The sequence below is a fragment of the Suillus plorans genome (assembly GCF_016647745.1).
Source record: "Suillus plorans strain S12 chromosome Unknown HD556scaffold_51, whole genome shotgun sequence".
Taxonomy (NCBI): domain Eukaryota; kingdom Fungi; phylum Basidiomycota; class Agaricomycetes; order Boletales; family Suillaceae; genus Suillus; species Suillus plorans.
The window spans coordinates 134,567-153,539 of NW_024537435.1; the positions used below are offsets into that span (position 1 = coordinate 134,567).

Genomic DNA, 18,973 nt, shown 5'->3' on the forward strand with positions numbered 1-18,973 from the left:
AGATTGCATCCGCGCAATGACACAACTGGTTCGTGGCGTAGTGCTAGTACTGCTTGGAGACTTTTGAAATTTGGAGCAAGTTCCGTGATGTATCGACTCCGTCATGCTGCGCTCAGCTATACGCTCTTTCCAACACCACAATGACCGTTTCAGATAAAGCCTACTCGCTAACTCACTCCCAGAAGACGCTTACTGCGGCGCTCGCAGCCTCCCCGGCATCATCACCCGGAGATCTTGTGAAAACGCTCTATGCAGAGCATCACAAGAAGCCTGCGTCCTCCACAGGTTATCTGGAGACATTCATGGGCGTGCTGCAGCACGGAAATGATAACGAGACACAGCGAATTCCACCCGGTGAACCTACACAAACAGATCTCGACCGCGCTGCCGAGTGCGGAGATTTTGGCAGTAGGCCAAGTGATCTGTTCTTGAAGGTGAGTGAAGTGCGGCAGACGTATAATCTTGACTCATTGCATAAAAAGATCTACTGTGACGTACTTACTACGCTCGATACAAATCCTTGGGCTGGTGTGGTATCACCCCCCTTGTTGGGTTCTAGAGGTGTTGTGAACCTGAGCATTATTTCTGTGTAATTCCACGGTTTCTTATTTGCTTGTTCGTCTTTCGCTAATGCGTTGAGCAGCATTCCGGATATCATACAGCATCATTATGACTGTATCGTCCGTGCTGAGTCGGAGGTGTTTTTGGCAACGAACTTTTGGCAAGCATCCAAGTCCGCTAGCAAGATATGCGATGCATTACTCGAACTCTCGCGCAGAGCCATGAAAAGGGGTAAGAAGGTCGTGGTGAAGATGATGTACGACCGTGCAAATTTAAAGATGCTCATGGAAAGCCACATTATTGTCGACGATGCAGCAATGGCCAGTGATGAAGTCAAGCTTCCCAAGAGGAGCGACATGCCGGGAATCGACTTCGAATTGGTAAATTTTCATCAGTGAGTGTTACCAGTTGTCTCTCATATGCGAATTACTATATGATGCAAAGACCTATTTTTGGGACATTCCACTGCAAGTTCATGATCGTGGATCGCAAAGTGGCCCTCCTGAACTCAAATAATATTCAAGACCGTCCTAATATGGAGATGATGATCCACTTAGAGGGCCCGATTGTTGACAGTTTGTATGACACTGCTCTCATCAGTTGGTTCAGGCCCATGCGCCCACCCCTTCCGTTGCTCAATACTCGGTACCGGCCGCCTGAGGGAGGCTACAAATTTGGAATGGATAATGAATACGCCACGACCCGGATTCTGGATGGTAGGAAAGGAGCGGAACTTTTCAAGACACTGCAACAGGAGGCCGACGGCATACACGACAGAGACTTGGATAAAGAAGAAAGGGAAGATCCTGCCTCTTCTGGGTCTCTACCTGCAGGAGTCCCATTCATCTCCGGCACCTATCAGACGATTACAGAGCACCTCAGTAAGCCATCGTCTCGTTTCACATTCAAGTTCCCTGGTCTGATACCATGTAGATGCCGGAGATCAACCAGATACACATGCCACTATATCGTATGAGCCACCAGCATCGTCCAGAGATGAATACACCCCGCACATTCTCCACACACATCATGGAGAATGTCCCATGGTATTGGTAAACCGTGCGCCGAACGGAAATCCTGGGAATGCCGCCAGTGGTTTGCACAACGCGCAGGATGCAGCCTGGCTTGCAGGGCTGAAATACGCCCAAAGGAAGGTTTTCATTCAAAGTCCGACTTTAAATGCAGTCCCTGTAGTTGAAGGCATCTTGGATGCAGTCAGGCGCGGCATCGAGTGCACACTGTATATAGACGTGGGATTTAATGATGGTGGGGAAGCACTTCCTGGACAGGGCGGCACGAATGAGGAAGTATCCAAGACGATGTTCGCACAGTTAATTGACGAGGAGAAAGAGAACCTCAAACTTTACTGGTATACGGGTATGTGCTTCTCCCGCGAGGGTGTCTGTTGAGTACTCACCTGTAATCATCTCAGGCAAGGATCAAATCAAGCCCATCAATGCATCCGCGCAGAAACGGAACTGTCATGTTCGTCCTATCTTTATTGAAGCTAGTAGCGGAGCCCTTACCTGGTTTCAGGTGAAACTAATGATCATCGACGATTCTGTTGGGATCGTAGGCAACGGTAACCAAGGTATAAGTCGTTTTCACCGTTAGACCACTCACAGATGTTCATCAAAAATTCTCAGACACGCAGTCTTGGTATCACAGCCAAGAGGTGAACGTTATGGTCGACAACCCAATAGTATGTCAGGAATGGTTTGATGGCATCCGGAGAAATCAGAACACGTATTTACATGAGTTGGAGAAAGATGGCATATACCGTGATAAGCACGGCAACCCACTTACGGACTCTACTGGCGTTGGGTCGGGATTTCGAGGGGTGGTCAAAGGGATCCAAGGGAGTATCGCGCGAGTTCGTGGAAAGGGTGGGTTTTAGGCACTTCTCTTGAAGCCTCGCGTAGGGACGACAAAGTGTACGACTTACACTCCTTGGAGGCTCCTGCTAGTAGAAGCGAGTGTGATTATTTATCCATGCGTACGTTAGTGTTATTATAAGCGGCCGAATGCCCGTGTGGGATATTGGCCACACTTGTAACCGTGCAGCCACGAGGTGCATATTATGGTTTTGCTCGCTTCTTGTCATCTTGTCCACATCATTCCACATGTTTAGCATCATTCGAACAGCCCCGTGTAGCATACTTGACCACCATATTGAGAACTGAGCTCGGGCCCGATTTTCCTTTTTTCACCATTGAAACATAACTCCAAGGTTGAGGAAGCGCCCGAACTTTAGTTCACCGTCTTCACCGAATCTGATACTCATTTAGTTGTGGACGCCGAAGGGAGTGGGAAGCCAGGGTTAAGTATAGCCGAGCACCCGCATGGTGCTCGACGTTCCACATAACACTCGAAGGAAATGGATCCTTCTGAACTTTGCTAGTGCACTACCATGTCCACCACCGTGACTGCAACCAATTTAACTCTCCCCGCGTACCCTTCTCCCTCATCACAGGTCCATTCACCGACGTATACCGCTGTTCCTCAGGCTCATGAATACCGGTTAGCTTACAATGCGCGTCTAAATCCCAACCGATCGCCGCGTGAATTTGTAAAGCAAGCCAAAAATGGTGGCGTGACTCTTCGCCTTGCGGGCCAAGACGACCGAGTCACGTTTCCTGTCTATGGTTATGGCGCATCTGTGGAGGGTACCCTCGACATCCACAAACGAGATGGTATCACCAGTGTTGAAGTTCAAGTGAGCGGATTAGCCAGATGAATAGGGGTTTATTCTGATACAGTCCCCTTAGATCGAAGGAACCCTCATGATGGAGGAATTGGCTGAAAGTGGGACCACAAACTGCAAGCTGTTTCTCAACAAGACAATTCTGTGGGTCAAGGACAGAGTTTACGAAGCGCCATGTCCGCGGTCGCTCTCATTCAGTCTCTCTCTTCCAACCACCTTTTCAGATGGCGGAAAATCCTATGTATGTAAACGGCGCGAAATTTGAACAGCACCTTGACGATTACGAGCACAGCCTCTCCCGCCAAGCCATGAGGCCCACCTATCCGGCCTGCCTGGATTTCGGGCGAGGATTAATTATAGCATCAGTGTTATTGCTGTCAAACCAAACATCATACCACATGCAGTCAAGTCGTCCTTGTTGAGGGGCGGAGATTGGTGTGTTTCTAGGTGGGATTGTCTGAACCCTTTTTCACAGTTTACAGGACGATTTCGACTCCGTTTGTATATCTTCCTCGCACTCGCCCATCTTCCCCATTACCACCACCTCTGGTACCCGGTCAATGGGGAATAATCGAGACCTCGCAATGGAAGGTCTTTCCGACTTTGATTCACGCAAATCAAGGAGGACACGACATCATGGTAAAGGTTGGTTGATGTTGTGAATGAATGTATATATCAATCCTGATGGTTTCCGGGCATCAGTTATATCTCCCAGCCAGTCGAACATTCTGCATACACGAGTCCATTCCATTCCACATTATGTTCTCGTCTTCGGCAATGTCTCTTGCTGCGTTTATGCCTTTGGGACCGGTGGTAACCGCGTCTCTGAAAACGCAGCATACAAAAATACAGTTGTTGAGGCAGACGACTGTCGATGTTCGGTGTGTTCTTTCAGTGATCTTTGTGTAACTGTACTTGATAATTCGCTCGACAGCAATGCTTTAATACTTGGCACCCGCACCGACATCTGGAGAGTCGATTATATTGGCGAAGGTGCTTTCAGACATGCAGTATGTCACGCAATGCGCAGTACATTTGGCAAAGGGCGCTTGATGATTAACGTGATTCTATAGGGTGAAGGCGGCGCACACTGGATTGCATTCTCAGGAGATATTTATATCAGTCCTGATATAAAGGTCGGAGGCTTCAGGGCGGGTGGTTTTTCCATCAAGGTAGGCACTTGCTTTACATTTTTGTCGAGAGCTTCAGCTGAGACCTAGTCATAAAGGATTGTATAGTCCTGACCATGACTCCCCCCGATATCTCTAAATCGCCTTTCAAGGAACTGCGGCTCACAGTTCCTGTCCAACTTGCAACGGATCCCTGCCCAAGAGATGGATCTGGCATTGTCGGATACATTGACCAAACTGGTTCTCCATCGATATCTTCCTCAGATGAATTTGGGGCTCCTCCAGAACTCGGTTAAGTGATATTATGAATGACTTTGTGGTTTGCAATCATTGTCATTTACATACCGCACCATAGACTATTGACGCTATCGCAAGCCAAGTGCCATGCGTTCTTTGCGTCGTACACTCTGTACACACGTACGTATGCGTTTTGATGATCCACATGTGCGTCATGACCAGGGTAGGGTCGGTGTTGGTTTCTTCTCACTCAGCTATTTTAAACATCATAGAAACCCGCGCATTTGAGTTCACTTGGTGCGGCATAGGCCGGAACTTTGAATGGCGTGTCGCATCAAAGGAACTGAGGTGTGAACGAGCTGACGGAGACATTCAGTGCAACTCGTCACTGTGCATGTCTACATTCTACATTTGAAACACGAGAAATCTATGATCCTATCGCTAATAAAGAGACTAAAAGAAATATCGGTGGAATACGAGTAAAACGAAGTCTACATCTACCAAAATTCAGGAAATCTAGTACCAAATGCTCCTCGTCCTATGGACAGGCAAAATGTCTTCAGTCTCAATCCCCTCAAGACACTCTTTCCCCCGCTGCAATTTCTTAGCCAAATCCCAAAGATAGAAATCAATCAAAACACAGCTCGCTTCCCAATCTGACCCACACCTCATCATCTCACTTCGCATGCGTTCAACAGCAACGATGCTCGCCGCGCGCAAGCTCATCTCTTCTCTCGATCCAGCTCTGAGTGACTTTCCGGTGCACAACTCGTGTTTGAGCGATGGGGGATAGGCAAGGATGCGCAGGTGGTGCAGGATCTGGGGGACACGGTAATCTGCGAACATCGTTAGGGCGCTGATGCGTGCTCCGTCCAGGCCGGGGAAGATCGGGTGTGGGGTGTAGGGATTTTCGGGGTAGAAGGCTGCCCAGGTCTCTGCTACTAGGATCTGGGGCCGTTTCCAGAAATATACTGGTAAGCACAGACTCGTCAGTCTTGTGGAATTGATAGATATTGGTTGGGTGCCATGATTAATATTGACTTGCCTCGTCGTCCATTGAACATTCGGTCATCTCTAAAACTCGGGAACGAATCTGTGACGAATTGGACGAGGTCGAGCGCCGTGCCCTGATTGTCGTATCTTGTTTGGAAGGCTTGTAAAAACCCTAGGTATGAACCTCCAAATTCATTCTATACATTAATTGTGTCCATAAACCAGCCTGCAATATGCACATGGGGGAAAAGCTTACGTTGCACAATATAGCACCGACTTCGCGCATGATCGCTAAACGCTCATTAAACAGGGGCATCGATTCAGCCGATTGGGGTGCAGCGCGGAATACGTGCGCGATCAGCGAGTCCGGGCACAGCGTCTCGGAGGAATAAAATCGGGGATCGATGATGGGTATACCCTCCTCTAAGGCTAGTGACCATCAGGTCCGATTCAGGACTACAAATAAGAAACAAAAGATGATGACGCGTTTGCCCACCTCGATTCAAAGCAGCAACTAGGCTCCAGTATCCAGTGTGCACAGTCATTGTCTCGCTACCCCAGCTAGTCCGCCATTCAATACCGTACCGATCCTGTTGGCCTTCCTTTTCCGACCAAAAACTGAAATTTAAAGAAGAGATGAGGAATATCCAGTTCAGACATGCACCAGTGAGTATATCGTCAGGGTCATACGGCTCCGGCGGACAGATGTGCAAGGGGTGCGTGCGCCATGTACGCGGAGTATAGGGCTCGGAAGACACTTGTTTCAAAATCTGCGTAAATCGGTCAGATGCGCAATGCTCTCGAATTATATGAAAGATTGAATTGACGTATTGTGTGGCTTTTTTGACCGCATCGTCGTTGATTTTGACGATGTTTGTTTGCTAGTGTATCGTTGATTAAAATGAGTTCCACTCGGACTACGTCTATATGAAAACTTACTTCGAGGACAAACTCGGCGCTAGAGACGACTGGGTTGGTTGGGTGCATTTTTAGAGGTGGGACAGACTCTTGGATATGTTTTTCATCGAAGACAGGTGAAGGAGATGGCACGAAGAACGTCATGATGGTGGTTGTCCAAGTGGGGGTTTCAAGCGAGAACACGCTAATGAAAGCCTTCCGCTTTTAAGCGTCGCTCCCGTGTGTTTTCGCCGACTGAAGGAATGTTGAGCGCGGTAATTAGTATGTGTATCTGTATTTCTATTGAAAGGGGTGAAATTGGAATTAGGCTTTGTGACAGCGCCACAAGGCGGGTGAAAATACTTCGAGCTGTGTTGATTCACGTGCCGTTCGGAAACACTCTAATTCTTCAACGAACTTCACTTTTGCTTTCAACCCTTCACGTAATGTAGAGAGCTCGTACATTCTCTCCGGGATCCATTTTTTTTTTAAAAAAAACGGAATTGAATGGGTCACACGCCAGTATCTCCTTGCAATCGTCACGGGCGATCTTTCTTTACGCAAATTACCAGTTTCGTTCTCTCACCTGTGATAATCAAGGGAATCACCCATTTCAAGCTAAGTGCATATGCCTGAAGCAGTCAAGTGTGGAGTTTGAACGTTTGAACATTCGGGAAATCTCGTATATTACTGGTTATACTTGTGGCGATGGGAAGATAATTTTTCATGTGGGTAACTATGTTATACCTTGAATGTCCTACTATACAATACCACAAGTGGTCTACGGTGACGGATGATTAATAGGATAGAGTACAAGGAAAGCCACTGACACGACCAAGATATCAATCCGAAGTGGAACCTCGACGGCGTTTCACTGGAATGGTCTCTTCACCTCGCAACACTTGTTCCCCGTGCTCTTTGACATTTGTTTTACCAAAAGCCTGTAGACAGATAAATCAAGAGAACAATAGCAGGCGAGCAAGTGACTGACTTTTCCACGGATGACCTGAGTGCAATTGTGCAAGGTAATTAACGAGTAATAAGTTACAATCGATGCGGATCATACCTTGGCATAACCTATCGGCGGTGTCAGTTTGTATGTTCGAATTGTATGAGTGACGCTCACCAAATACTTGTTCTTTGAATGTGGGGGACCGTTTTTTCTCTGCAGGGACCTCTACCACGTTGATATTGGGGTCATTGTAATCGACCTCGGAGGGATCACGAATCTGGTCTGCGGGAATATGAGCGCCGTCACCAGGTGAAGTGGAAGCTGCGTTTATTAAGTCTAAGTGAGATCGAATGGATAGAGTACCTACCTTGTTGTGGTGCGGTGTTGACTTTGGTTGGTTCGACGGTCTTTGAAGGAGGGCGGGGTGCGTCGTCTGTGGTGGAAGAGGACATGATGATATGGTGGAGTGGAATTGAAAGTCAATAGGCTTTATAGCAGAAATGACATCATTGTTCGTGATTATGTAAGGAACCAGGCTGTCACAGTACCTAGGTTGAGCAATTACAAGCGGTCCTCGATTGTTGAGCTAGCCTGCACGGTCCTTGAACTATTCAAGGAGGGGCAAAATAAACTTTTCCGCTCCAACAAACTGAACTCCACTTCGAAGTTTTCCCTGCGACGGCGACCTCAACATCAAATAGTTACCATTCCCAAAGTTGACCTACGGAGTCTTTAGACATATATTCCCTGTGCTGGTGTGAAAAGCGCCAAGCGCCTGTTCTGGTGAGCATATTGCAATTGCAACTTCGATGAGTTGTTGTTGTTCGCTAGTTCTCAGGCTGTTGTCCTTCGCATCCCGGAAGTGGTCATTGCTCTGACAATATAGCTACCACGGCAGCAGATGACAGTGAAACTTAATGCGATAGTGCGGAAAGCAATACGAACTACCAAGCTAAGGGAAGGTATCATATCAGTAATACTAAGGCGTTGTATTGCGAGACTTACAGTTGCGTTGGCATCACTGTGATTAGTCTGACACACCGCCAGGAGAGCCGACAGCAGAATGCCGAGCCGGAGAAGATGCGATTTAGTTGTGCATTGTGGCAGCATTGAAAGCCACGATGACCCTAAAAGCGTTATTTTTGGGGCTGAGAGCGAGTTCGGGTACATTCGTCCCTCTTATCGCAGTTGAAGGTAATGATGTAATAAATCTTGCCACCACTTGGGGTGGAAGCCATGGCATTCACCATAGAGCTCCGTGCAGGAGGCATTGGTGCTGATTTAAATGGTAATAGAAGGAAGAAGAGCTGAGGACGGATGTCAAAAATGAAAAACATGGCATATGTAGGATTGAGAGCATCTTGACAAAGTGCGGGGGTTCATGATAAAGGAAAGAGGGAAAGAACTAGTAGTACACAAGATGGTAAAAACACGTACCAAAATCTCCTGACCAGCTACTCTGATGCTTTCCTTGTGGACTTCCATGAACCACGGTCCTGACAGGGATAGAAACGCATTGAGCGTGCGGTCAAGGTTCGAACTTCACTTCCCGAGATTGCATGATGGTGCAGTCGACATTCTTTACAGCCTCGGAAAATAAAGTCAGCTCAAAGTCCACGGGCAGGGAAGACCCGTCTGAAGCCAATTTCATGGTTCGCGCAGTAAAAGCAGGAGAAAATAATTGCACAAAGACATTGCTAGCGAATGTATGGATTGAGTCGAGGTCATGAACGTCTGTGTCTCGAGCAATGAAAAGGCATGGTTCTCTCCGTCTCCGTTTGTTGATGAGCGCTAGCGTTGAGAAGGTGTGCCGAACAAGGAGGATAAAGAAGGGCCGGAGCCCACCTCTTGTTCTCCTACAACTCCACCTCCCACATCTCGGCACCCCAATGTTTGTCATCGAGTCTGTCATCATCGATCCAGCAGCGGAGGTGGTGAGTAAGTGGTAAGACAGTGTCGTAGCCGTCACAGCTAAGATGACGGATTATAAAATGATGATACACATGCATAATTGATGCTCACAACGCGCCCATGAGGTTTCGAATCGCTTGAAGGTTAGCTTGCCAGTCAACACTCCCCTCTGAGGGAGGTGACACGATTGGAGCCGGTGGAGTCACCCCAACGAATATCTTCGTGTTGGGGATCAGCGATTAGTGAAACTTGACGAGGCAACAGAAAAGTGGTGGACTATATTCAAAAATTCAAGTTAGACTCGGTAGAAAGAACAGACATGTACAAACCAAAAGTGACAGCGAATCTGTGACTTGTGAAACAGCCACATTACATTAGGAAACCCGTGACTAGCTCTTGACACCGAGGGGGCATTCGCGTACACTACTTTAGTGACTGTCAGAAACTTCCCCCAAGGACTGGCACACGGCAGTGACCTACTAAGAGAAAAAAAAGAGCGCGCGCTCGTCGATATGATGATTACTTAATTGTTTGCTTTTCGCAGTATTGTTGTGGAGCACACAGCCACAATTATCAGTGACCTTGTATTCACTTCGGTGACATGATGTGCATCATGATTGATCGTGGTTTGTACTTCGATCGAAGCCTGATGTTTGTTAACCATTGCTTGCAAGGTCTCGTTCTCTTCGACAAGATATTGGACTTGGGGTTTCAGAGCTTCTAATCTGCACTTCAATGACAACCGGTCAACTTTCGCGGCAAGGTCTAGGCCGGTGGAATCGAGAGTGGCCACTATCAGAAAATACAGTGGTGTGTACTCATTATGCAGTCGCTGATTGTTGATTGGTCCCTGATTGAGCTAGATCGTGCCCCTGCAAAACCTTGTCTCCTTGTCAAAAACCAGTCTGAGGTATGGCAGGTATCTCCGAAGCGCGAAAATCAATCATCTGTGCAGGGCACACAGTTTGATGACGTGTCTGTTCGAACACGCTGCTTGCTGGTGTTGTGGAAGATGCACGACTCCCAACTGCATCGGACAATGGAGTTGAACCTTGTAATGAAGGGGTAGTCAAAGTGGTGCGAGAACTTGAAGCTGCAGATGCACGCAAGCTAGAGGCAGCGGCAGTCTGTCCAGATGGGACAAATGGATCTGCGGGTGGCCGAGAGTGAGGCAGCAGGGGTGAGGACATGGGAGAAAGCAGAGCGAAGCTGCCATCCTCTGTAGCGGGTGTGTTATTACAATCTCACAGTCTGTGCTTTCACTCACCCTCATTGCGAAGACTTGGGTCAATAAATCCATCAATGTCATCTGCAGTCCTGTCTGTATATTCGTCCTCGTCTCCTGTATTGGGAGTTGCGAAGCGGTGTCGAAGCTGTAGCTGTCTCATGAGTTCTTCCGTCTCTGCTACAGTCATCCCAGGATCAGATGCATGAGGCGGTTCTACAGGGTTCGTGAATTGGAATAGGTTGAGAAATTGCAAGGGTCCTGATATATGCTCTCCTGCCAGCAGGCATGCTTGTATCTTGGCATGTGATTGCCGCTGATTGGACACTGCACAGTATTGTTCTATTATATGCTAAGCATCCATATGCTTGTACCACACTGCCGAATCCCACACGCTCATTCTCGTACCTCCTGCCATCTCACTGTCTCTGTGCCTTTTATTACCTTGATCAATATTCTTCCAATGTCTCTCGACAACTTGAATGACTTGGATAGTACCTCCAGCGCAAGCACCCTCACCCTTTTAGACGACGATTCATTCAAAAGTGAACTTCTTTCCATGATAAGTGGGACTGCGCCGGAGACGAATCATGAGTCAAAGCGTTTTGCAAAGTCTATTCTTCGGGACAATGCATCTTCATTAACATCAATTCACCCTTACGAAATCGACACATATAAGCTGTTGGATGCAATGATCGACGGCTCGGAGCAAGCTGGACTGCTAACTGGCTCACACTACGCAGTGTGTGCAATCATAGCGGCTGACAGAAAGGCGAAAATGTCTAATTCAACTTCCTCCGCCCCTGAGTTAATGAAGTTGGCACATGATTGGTTACACTTTTTACTGTGGCCATGTATGTGATCCTCTTTGTTTGCAAGTGTGACTGCTGCTCATCGTAGCAAAGTAAAGAAGGCCTTTAGGCCTAGCAACTCTCCACAATCAACGTCCTCTGTTCCCACCATCCATACTAGTCCACACCCGTTCTGCCTTCGGCACAGGAAGCAAAAAAGAGTGCTTCGCACTCTTTTTTTAGCTTCCTGGCCTCAGCTTCATCCCAATAATTCTGAAGGCTCCTGATGAGTGTTGTTCCTTCGTCACAGGAAGCCAAGGAGGGCTGCGCCCTCCTTTGGCTTCCTGGCCTCAGGCTGCATCCTAATAAATTGTGTATCTTGAATAAGATCATGCCCTGATAGTGGATTTTGAAAATACATTTATGAGCAGCATTTCAAAAAAACTAAAAGTAGTACATAGGATCAGTCAATTCTACATTCTTTGAGCAGGAGTTTGACAGAAGTAAAATTACAAAAAATATGTAACAGTATCATTAAATGTATGTATTTTCCCATTTTCCCATTTTCCCATTTTCCCTGCTTCCCGTCTCCTGTCTCCCGTCTCCCGTCTCCCGTCTCCCGTCTCCCGTCTCCCGTCTCCCGTCTCCCGTCTCCCGTCTCCCGTCTCCCGTCTCCCGTCTCCCGTCTAGGGCTGTTCACCGTACGCCGTACGACGGGACTTTACGGGGCCGTAATACGGTCACCGTACCCGTACCGTTGGTTGTTTCAACCTTGAGTTGACGGGACGGGGTACGGGTATAAAGGCCCCGTATTTTGCCGTATTTGTACGGTCGTATACGGCCGTATTACGGTGTAAGTTTCAGACTTATACATGCAGTAGCCGCATGTCTTATTTCGCAACAAGTCAATTCCGGACCTGATCCTCACACTATGGAGATCCTCAAAGTACTGCCAGTGGTATGTTTTCTACTATAATCTCTAATCAACCCCACTCTAACATGTTCTATGTCATGTCCAGATCATATATTCTTTGATTACTTTGCCCCGATCCAGGAGGAACCATGATACCGGTCAAGATATCTCCTGGCGCTGTTCCTTTCCTCCCATTGCTTGCTTTCCCCCCTCCCAGTTCCCGTATTTTTACTCGATGTCATCTGACGCTCCAGACACATGTGCACTCGCCGAGGATCAAGCTTTTCAGGTGGTTCTTGGCCGTGGAAAACGTCCCAAGAATCCTGACCGCATGAACGCCCTAATTCAGGCTGAACGTGAAGGTGATGATCAGCCTCTGCGTCGCCATCGCCGATCTCGTCGTTTACCCAAGAAGAGCGCTGGCATTATCAACAATGACAACTTTTTTCCATCTCTCCCAGTTGACCCTTCAGATGCCGATGACGGTGATTTCACAGGGGATGACTCTGACTCTAGCTCGGAGTCAGAGTCATTAGGCTCTAACAGTGATGTCCAGGAGATAACAAATGTGGAGGTAAGTTATTTCTCGTGTTTCTCTTCACTGGTCTTACTAATTATGTAGCTTGCTGCAATGCTGCCTACGAAAACTGTACCACAACGAGGGGGAAACGACACACGCCAACTCCGACAGAAAACGAAGCGCAAGGCCAACCGACCTTTGCCTGCCACCAGCGACTCCCAGGCATCCAAGCGTGCTCGCGTGGAGGAAGTAGATGACGAGGACAGTGGTAGCTTACAGCCATCGACGAGCTCAGCTCTTCCCCGACTATTGAAGGTGAGTTCTTTCCTGTTGTTTATAGCTATTCTAACTCGGGTCACTCCAAATCATTAGCAGGCCAGCAAGCGCAATCCAATCTATTATTTCTATGAGCTTGTGGAGATGAATTCCGACGGACAAGCAGGCGACGTTGGCGACAAACACTACAAATGCTATTTGGGCAACCGCAAGGTCCTTACCATCACGCGTGCGATGAAAAGCAGTTTGAATGGTATGTTACATTTTGACGGCATGTCTTGTTTCTTACTAGTTTCAGGTTTGATCGGTCATCTGAAGACTCATTTTCCACCAATGTATCGACTATATCTGCTCTTGAAGTCCCGTGGGACCCCACCTACCGACGACGAACTCACACAAAATGGTTGAAGGCCTTTCGCTCTGCTACCACACAAATGTCCACGACAAAGCGTCCCATGCTATCTACCGCACACGCAATATTCCGTGGACTCCAGGAGTCGATTCGAGATGACTTGGCAGAACTTCCGGATTCAGCTCCAGTGAAGCTGCGGTCTGCGCTAACAAGTGCTCATCGTAAGCTCAGTGATTATTACTTCAAGATTGACGAGTCGCCTTTCTACGTCTGGGCTTCAAGTATGTTACCTTTCATTGCGAGTTTGTTTGGCTAGCTAATCAACTATTCCATAAGTTCTTGACCCCCGCATCTCGTACAATGGGCTCCACAGCGACTGCGGAGATGATATCACCGCACAAATGCATATCGAGACGCAGAAGAGCAATCTGCATGCTCTTTATAAGAAGGAGTATGCTACAAGGGTGGCACAATCAATCCCTTCGTCATCTCCCACTGAAGCAGGCCAAGAGAACACTGGGCGCCAGTCTCCGACGAAGGTCAACTTCACAGCAAGGTACAAGAAGTGATCGAATGTGACGATAGATGAATTCGAGCACTACTTGAAGCTCCCGCAGGAGGATTTCGATACTTGTGACCCCATTCAGTGGTGGGCAGGTCGTCGTGCACAATTTCCCAACCTTTCTCGTCTCGCGCGTGATGTTCTTGCAATCCCTGGTGAGTGTATAGCCTATCTAAAACATTCATAGTATCTAATTATTGTCTTCGCGCTATTTGCAGGGTCTGCTGTTGCCGTTGAACGTATTTTTTCTGGGGGTCGGGACACAGTCTCTATGCGGCGTGCAAGCCTCAAGCCTGAGACAATCAGGACGCTAATGTTGCTGAAGGCAAAGCTTCGTTTGGCTCGTGCTGCAGTCCAAGACCTCGTTTAATGTACCGTATGTACCGTATACGGCCGTAAAGCACACCGTACCGTACCGTCAGCATATTTTTTTTCATCCGTAATAGACGGTTATGTTTTAGCTTCATACGGCGGTGTAGGGATTCATTTCTGGCTGGGCTTGTAGAGACTGTTTTTACCTTACCTTATGTTGGCACTTTTGTAGCTTACATAAGGAAGTTATCTTTTCACCAGTTACCAGTAGGAGTCAGAGTCTTCAGTAGTTTTCTATCATATTTCCTCTTCTCTGAGCCTTGAGCCTGGTCCAGAAACCCTTTAGGGTCGAATAGCAGCTAGGTTCTGCAAGACCCAACATTGTTCAGACTCACTCTCTGAATTGTTGTACCTTCAGCGGCACACCGTATACGGTACAGTGAACAGCCCGTCTCCCGTCTCCCGTCTCCCGTCTCCCGTCTCCCGTCTCCCGTCTCCCGTCTCCCGTCTCCCGTCTCCCGTCTCCCGTCTCCCGTCTCCCGTCTCCCGTCTCCCGTCTCCCGTCTCCCGTCTCCCGTCTCCCGTCTCCCGTCTCCCGTCTCCCGTCTCCCGTCTCCCGTCTCCCATTCTCCCTGTTTCCCAGTTTCCCATTTTCCTGTCCTCTCATTCTCCAATTTTTGAGTATCTGTCTTTTGCTCCCTTTTTTGATGTTTCACAACTTTTTTGTGTCATTTTCTCCTGATCTCTTTTATTTCCTTCACCACATATATTTGTTGTTCCATTTTAGTTTTATTATTTACTGTATGTATGTACCATAAACAATTACAATAGGGAAAATCCTGCGTAGTGTGCTGCTCTAATGGTTATGGGCAATGGAAATCGAGTCGGCGCTCGAAAACACGTGACAGAACCACGCGAGTTGCCAAATCGAGGTTAAGCGAGCTAAGCGCAAACCACATGGCCTTTGGCGAAATAGGCGAAAGCCACGCGAGCGCCCGAACATTCCCGCAACCATCGCACTTTACTTCTTAGATTTCCCAAATGGTTGCTGACACTATGTCCCCATCGGCGCGAAGTTCCCACCTTCGGAGTATGGTGCGTTGCAGTGTCTCCCCTTGTTAGAATGTTCATTTAAAGATGGTCCAGCTCATCAAACGAGACGGTGACAAATGTGTTGTTACTGGAGCTCCAAACCTGGTCCATACAGCACATTCCCCTGGTCCTGTCCGTGAAACATTTATCCAAGCTGCCCACATCCTGAGAAGATCCATTATTCACAACCATCCTGGAAGTGTACGTTTTTCAGCTCTCAAGTTGCTGTTCCAATTCAGCTGATTGTTCTGCTGCAGCACATCGCAGGAACACTTGACATCATTAAGCACTATACCAAGCTTCCTACAAGTGTCATAGACGACATGACCAGGATGATTGACCAGCCAGAGAATGGAATGCTGCTTACACAGGAACTACATGGTCTCTTTGACAACTACGCATGGTGCCTACACCCCACAGTATGTCTGGTTTTTCGTTATAAGATTTTAGATACTGATGTGCAGTGTGCACTTGAAAGCATGTTTTGCATGAATACACTATTCATTGGCTTTGTGATATGCCGGTTGGTTTCGAGAATTTCATGGACGTCCGATTCCACGATTGCTCTCAAAGTGGTATTCACCTTCCGAACCCGACACTCATTGCACTCCATGCTGCTGTCGCCCATGTTCTCAACCTTAGCAGTGCTGCAGACATTATAGATAAGGTTTCTGATCAATTCCTCGACGAAGGTCCTACAGTGCCATCCGGAAATCGTGCTAGCAGGGAAGATACCCTTCTAGGATGCTCACCAATTGAGTTGACAACGGCCAGTCACCAACTACCAACAAACCATTATGGGGAGGCCGCTACCCACACTTTCGTGAGACCGATCTATTGAGAAGTGAGTCCACTATATCATACCTGTCATTGTTAGTATGAACCCTGACCAAAGGATAGCGGTACCACCTTCCACTTCTCGAACTCAGCTTCTCAATTCTCGGATACTATCTGTTCACCCACCACATTTCTCGGACTCGGACTCAGACTCTCGAACGTCTGTTCACCCATCATTTTCCCCATTAGATCACATCAATATTGATCCTGTCAGCATCAATCATCCGCTAGTAGCAGTGGCAAAGCATACCAGATTCCCGGATTCTTTCTGTTGATTCTTTATACATAGTATAACCCTCATCGTTGCATCAATGACACACCCTTTATGCAGACGCACGTCAGGACAATTCAAAAGAGTGATATCAAAGTCAGCTCTTGCCTTCCTTTACAATTATATTCAGCGGCACAAGCAAAACAGGCAAAAGTGGCCAACACTTCGGAACTTGTTTGTTCACGAAAAAATCTCTATCACGCCTTTTTCCCGCTCTTCTGAAACAATGCGATCCGAAGCAGATCGAGTCCCTGCTCTTTCCATTGTGATATCCTCATTTTGAATATGGTCACAAAAAGTGTTCACCCGCTTGCCTTTTTTTGTGGATGCTGATGTGTGTTTTCAGGCATTCAAAGCCATTTCCTGTACCTCCCGGGCCAGCGCTTAGTTTCATCCTTGTCGGTTCACCCTCTCGTCCCACATCAGGCACCTGCGCCTCTTCTGCTACCACTACCTCCATACTGCCTCTATCGCCATAATCTTTGATGCAGCACATCCGATATGATGCATTCAAAGACTCTCCTGCATTGTATATGCCCAACTCTAGGAGCTTACTGTCATAGACTCGTATACCTTGAGGCTGAATGTTTTCTCTGGATTCAAACGAGGACTAATGCCGCTCCAAGATTAGTTCAATGAGTTTGTTCGCTCCGTCCCATCCTCTCGCATCCCTCTTCCACCTCCGTCCCATCCTATCGCATCCCTCTCGCACCTCCGTCCCATCCTCCCACACCTTTACCTCCCTTCCTGGCTTTCCCTCTTGGCTTCTGTATCAGTGCTATACTCTTTCTCGAATCTCCTGCCAGCGCTTCCTGGCTTCTCTCCCTACCTTCAAATTCCTGTCTTCTCTGGTTTGTTCCTGACCTGCCAAGTCGCTACCTCCCGCATCCGACTGGTTATTAACATTACCACGGCTTCCTACCCTTTGGTAGCTGCCTCTAGCTCGCTGCTGCCCACACATCACAACCTACGGTGACCCCCGGCAGCTGCCCACGACGGGGCCCCAGCGCCCGCCTGCTCCAAACAGACATTGGCAACTCCTCACAGCCCACCACAGCCTCTCGCTACCTCCTACCACTGCACCCCTTCCCAGACCGCTACAAGTTGCCAACTACTTGATAGTATCACACTCTACAAGTTGGAGTCTGCATTATTTCCCTTATGTTTGGTCACAATTCACGACACTGGCTGCACTCCGCACACCCATATATGCATTCTGTTGTGTGGACCTGGTCCTCGGTATACTTTTTTCCTACTACCCATGGCGCTTGCTGTGCTCCTCACATGCCTATGGCACACCTGCTGAAACCTCACATGCACACCTTGCATATTTCATATTTCACATGCAAGCACGCAAATTGCAACTAGTATAAATTCATTTTGTGGATACATTTTTACATGTCATTGTAATATACTTGCTGGATGATCGAGTTCAACGTGCTGTTGAAATACCTCTTCCGTTTCCACTGACGTGTCCTCTTGAAACATAGGCCTGCTCTCCACTCCATTGCAAGCAAAATCATCCCCAGCATGCAAGATGCCTTCCTCCCATCAGTCGATGCATGGAAAACGATCCCATAATCATCCTGGGATCGTCCTCCATCCCAAAATTTGTGGATTTGGACATTAACATCCATCCATCTCGATACCAGTGTACCGCTGTGATTCTTTTTGCATTCTTAGTCCTACAACGTCGTATAGGTGTGATTGCATTTTCAACTAATTGATTTTGATCCTTCTAGCTCCATCTTCCTCCTGCCCAAAAGCTTTCAGACAACATTCTGCATAAGGCGGCTTGTTCATGTCTTTTGGGCTCGCGGCTCACCAACTACCGGCAGGACTTACTTACTCTCTCTTCCATCTGCAGGTAGCGTTCTCTGTTCAGTCGTGATAGAAACAACGAGGCGAGAATCCTGGGGATGAGTGCCCCAGTGAACAGATTGGCACCTCTAACCTTTTTGCTCGCAGTGACGTTGTGCAGTACAACAATATACCTATGTAAGTAGTCTTTCACTGTTTAATCCTAACTGCATAGTGCTGCCGTGGTCCGGTTCGGTCCGGTTCACAGAGGGTCGAGCGAGAACCAAGAACCGGACCTAGGTCCGGTTCTACCAGACTCAACGAACCTCGAACTGGACCTTGGTGAACGGTTCAGAATGGTCAGGTCCGGTTAATTTCAGGTTCGAACGTGAACCAAACCAAATTTATTTACAATGAGCAAAAAAAAACATAGGTAGGTACTCATAGCTACACATCCAACTACACAGCTTCTGCCTCGACTGTTGCAGAAACATGGCCATTCCTATACACTGCCTTTAACAACTGTAACGAGCCAAACATGGACGATGCGAGTGCATTGCATTGCACGGTGGAGGTGATCCCTCCGCTTGAGAAAGCCTGTTTGGAGGGGACGGAGCTGCCCTGGATGGGCAAATAA

General features: G+C 47.8%; 9 protein-coding genes across 9 annotated transcripts; 5 read left to right on the forward strand and 4 right to left on the reverse strand.

Moving 5' to 3' along the window:
• Positions 1 to 140: 140 nt before the first annotated feature.
• Positions 141 to 2,458, forward strand: HD556DRAFT_1433408 (uncharacterized protein; the record flags this gene model as incomplete). The annotated part of the gene is made up of 8 exons (XM_041305217.1): positions 141 to 434; positions 483 to 589; positions 644 to 955; positions 1,006 to 1,442; positions 1,495 to 1,938; positions 1,994 to 2,046; positions 2,098 to 2,152; positions 2,208 to 2,458. The coding sequence occupies 8 exons, from the start codon at positions 141 to 143 to the stop codon at positions 2,456 to 2,458; spliced, it is 1,953 nt and encodes a 650-aa protein (XP_041157281.1).
• A 513-nt stretch (positions 2,459 to 2,971) lies between these two features.
• HD556DRAFT_1446243 (uncharacterized protein) lies at positions 2,972 to 4,691 on the forward strand (the record flags this gene model as incomplete). Its single annotated transcript, XM_041307051.1, has 8 exons — positions 2,972 to 3,277; positions 3,330 to 3,506; positions 3,558 to 3,700; positions 3,748 to 3,910; positions 3,968 to 4,146; positions 4,200 to 4,275; positions 4,339 to 4,437; positions 4,494 to 4,691. 8 exons carry the CDS (start codon positions 2,972 to 2,974, stop codon positions 4,689 to 4,691), a joined length of 1,341 nt encoding a protein of 446 aa, XP_041157282.1.
• Positions 4,692 to 5,148: 457 nt separating this feature from the next.
• On the reverse strand, positions 5,149 to 6,864 carry HD556DRAFT_1537863 (uncharacterized protein; the record flags this gene model as incomplete). The annotated part of the gene is made up of 5 exons (XM_041309671.1): positions 6,565 to 6,864; positions 6,122 to 6,506; positions 5,882 to 6,054; positions 5,674 to 5,822; positions 5,149 to 5,626 (listed from the first exon to the last, which is right to left on the reverse strand). The coding sequence occupies exons 1-5, from the start codon at positions 6,685 to 6,687 to the stop codon at positions 5,149 to 5,151; spliced, it is 1,308 nt and encodes a 435-aa protein (XP_041157283.1). The 5' UTR covers positions 6,688 to 6,864.
• A 576-nt stretch (positions 6,865 to 7,440) lies between these two features.
• HD556DRAFT_1392715 (uncharacterized protein) lies at positions 7,441 to 8,006 on the reverse strand. Its single transcript, XM_041303594.1, has 2 exons — positions 7,842 to 8,006; positions 7,441 to 7,795 (listed from the first exon to the last, which is right to left on the reverse strand). Exons 1-2 carry the CDS (start codon positions 7,924 to 7,926, stop codon positions 7,479 to 7,481), a joined length of 402 nt encoding a protein of 133 aa, XP_041157284.1. The 5' UTR covers positions 7,927 to 8,006; the 3' UTR covers positions 7,441 to 7,478.
• A 1,324-nt stretch (positions 8,007 to 9,330) lies between these two features.
• On the reverse strand, positions 9,331 to 10,800 carry HD556DRAFT_1310716 (uncharacterized protein; the record flags this gene model as incomplete). Its single annotated transcript, XM_041300445.1, has 6 exons — positions 9,331 to 9,445; positions 9,497 to 9,603; positions 9,759 to 9,861; positions 9,967 to 10,177; positions 10,287 to 10,535; positions 10,653 to 10,800. The coding sequence occupies 6 exons, from the start codon at positions 10,798 to 10,800 to the stop codon at positions 9,331 to 9,333; spliced, it is 933 nt and encodes a 310-aa protein (XP_041157285.1).
• Positions 10,801 to 12,777: 1,977 nt separating this feature from the next.
• On the forward strand, positions 12,778 to 13,362 carry HD556DRAFT_1219780 (uncharacterized protein; the record flags this gene model as incomplete). The annotated part of the gene is made up of 3 exons (XM_041296770.1): positions 12,778 to 12,888; positions 12,937 to 13,163; positions 13,215 to 13,362. Coding segments are annotated over 3 exons (486 nt in total), but the record flags the coding sequence as incomplete, so codon positions are not given.
• A 149-nt stretch (positions 13,363 to 13,511) lies between these two features.
• On the forward strand, positions 13,512 to 13,733 carry HD556DRAFT_1216731 (uncharacterized protein; the record flags this gene model as incomplete). The annotated part of the gene is made up of 1 exon (XM_041296701.1): positions 13,512 to 13,733. A coding segment is annotated over one exon (222 nt), but the record flags the coding sequence as incomplete, so codon positions are not given.
• A 765-nt stretch (positions 13,734 to 14,498) lies between these two features.
• On the reverse strand, positions 14,499 to 14,987 carry HD556DRAFT_1529060 (uncharacterized protein; the record flags this gene model as incomplete). The annotated part of the gene is made up of 2 exons (XM_041309396.1): positions 14,499 to 14,702; positions 14,763 to 14,987. 2 exons carry the CDS (start codon positions 14,985 to 14,987, stop codon positions 14,679 to 14,681), a joined length of 249 nt encoding a protein of 82 aa, XP_041157288.1. The 3' UTR covers positions 14,499 to 14,678.
• Positions 14,988 to 15,392: 405 nt separating this feature from the next.
• On the forward strand, positions 15,393 to 16,269 carry HD556DRAFT_1446249 (uncharacterized protein; the record flags this gene model as incomplete). Its single annotated transcript, XM_041307052.1, has 4 exons — positions 15,393 to 15,431; positions 15,483 to 15,629; positions 15,686 to 15,847; positions 15,907 to 16,269. 4 exons carry the CDS (start codon positions 15,393 to 15,395, stop codon positions 16,267 to 16,269), a joined length of 711 nt encoding a protein of 236 aa, XP_041157289.1.
• Between the last annotated feature and the right edge of the window lie 2,704 nt (positions 16,270 to 18,973).

Bases quoted from the DNA above. Each gene is read 5' to 3' on its own strand.
- HD556DRAFT_1392715 (XM_041303594.1), bottom strand. From the start codon at position 7,926: ATGTCCTCTTCCACCACAGACGACGCACCCCGCCCTCCTTCAAAGACC. The intron at 7,796-7,841 runs GTAGGTACTCTA...TAATAAACGCAG, and splicing joins CAACACCGCACCACAACAAG to CTTCCACTTCACCTGGTGAC.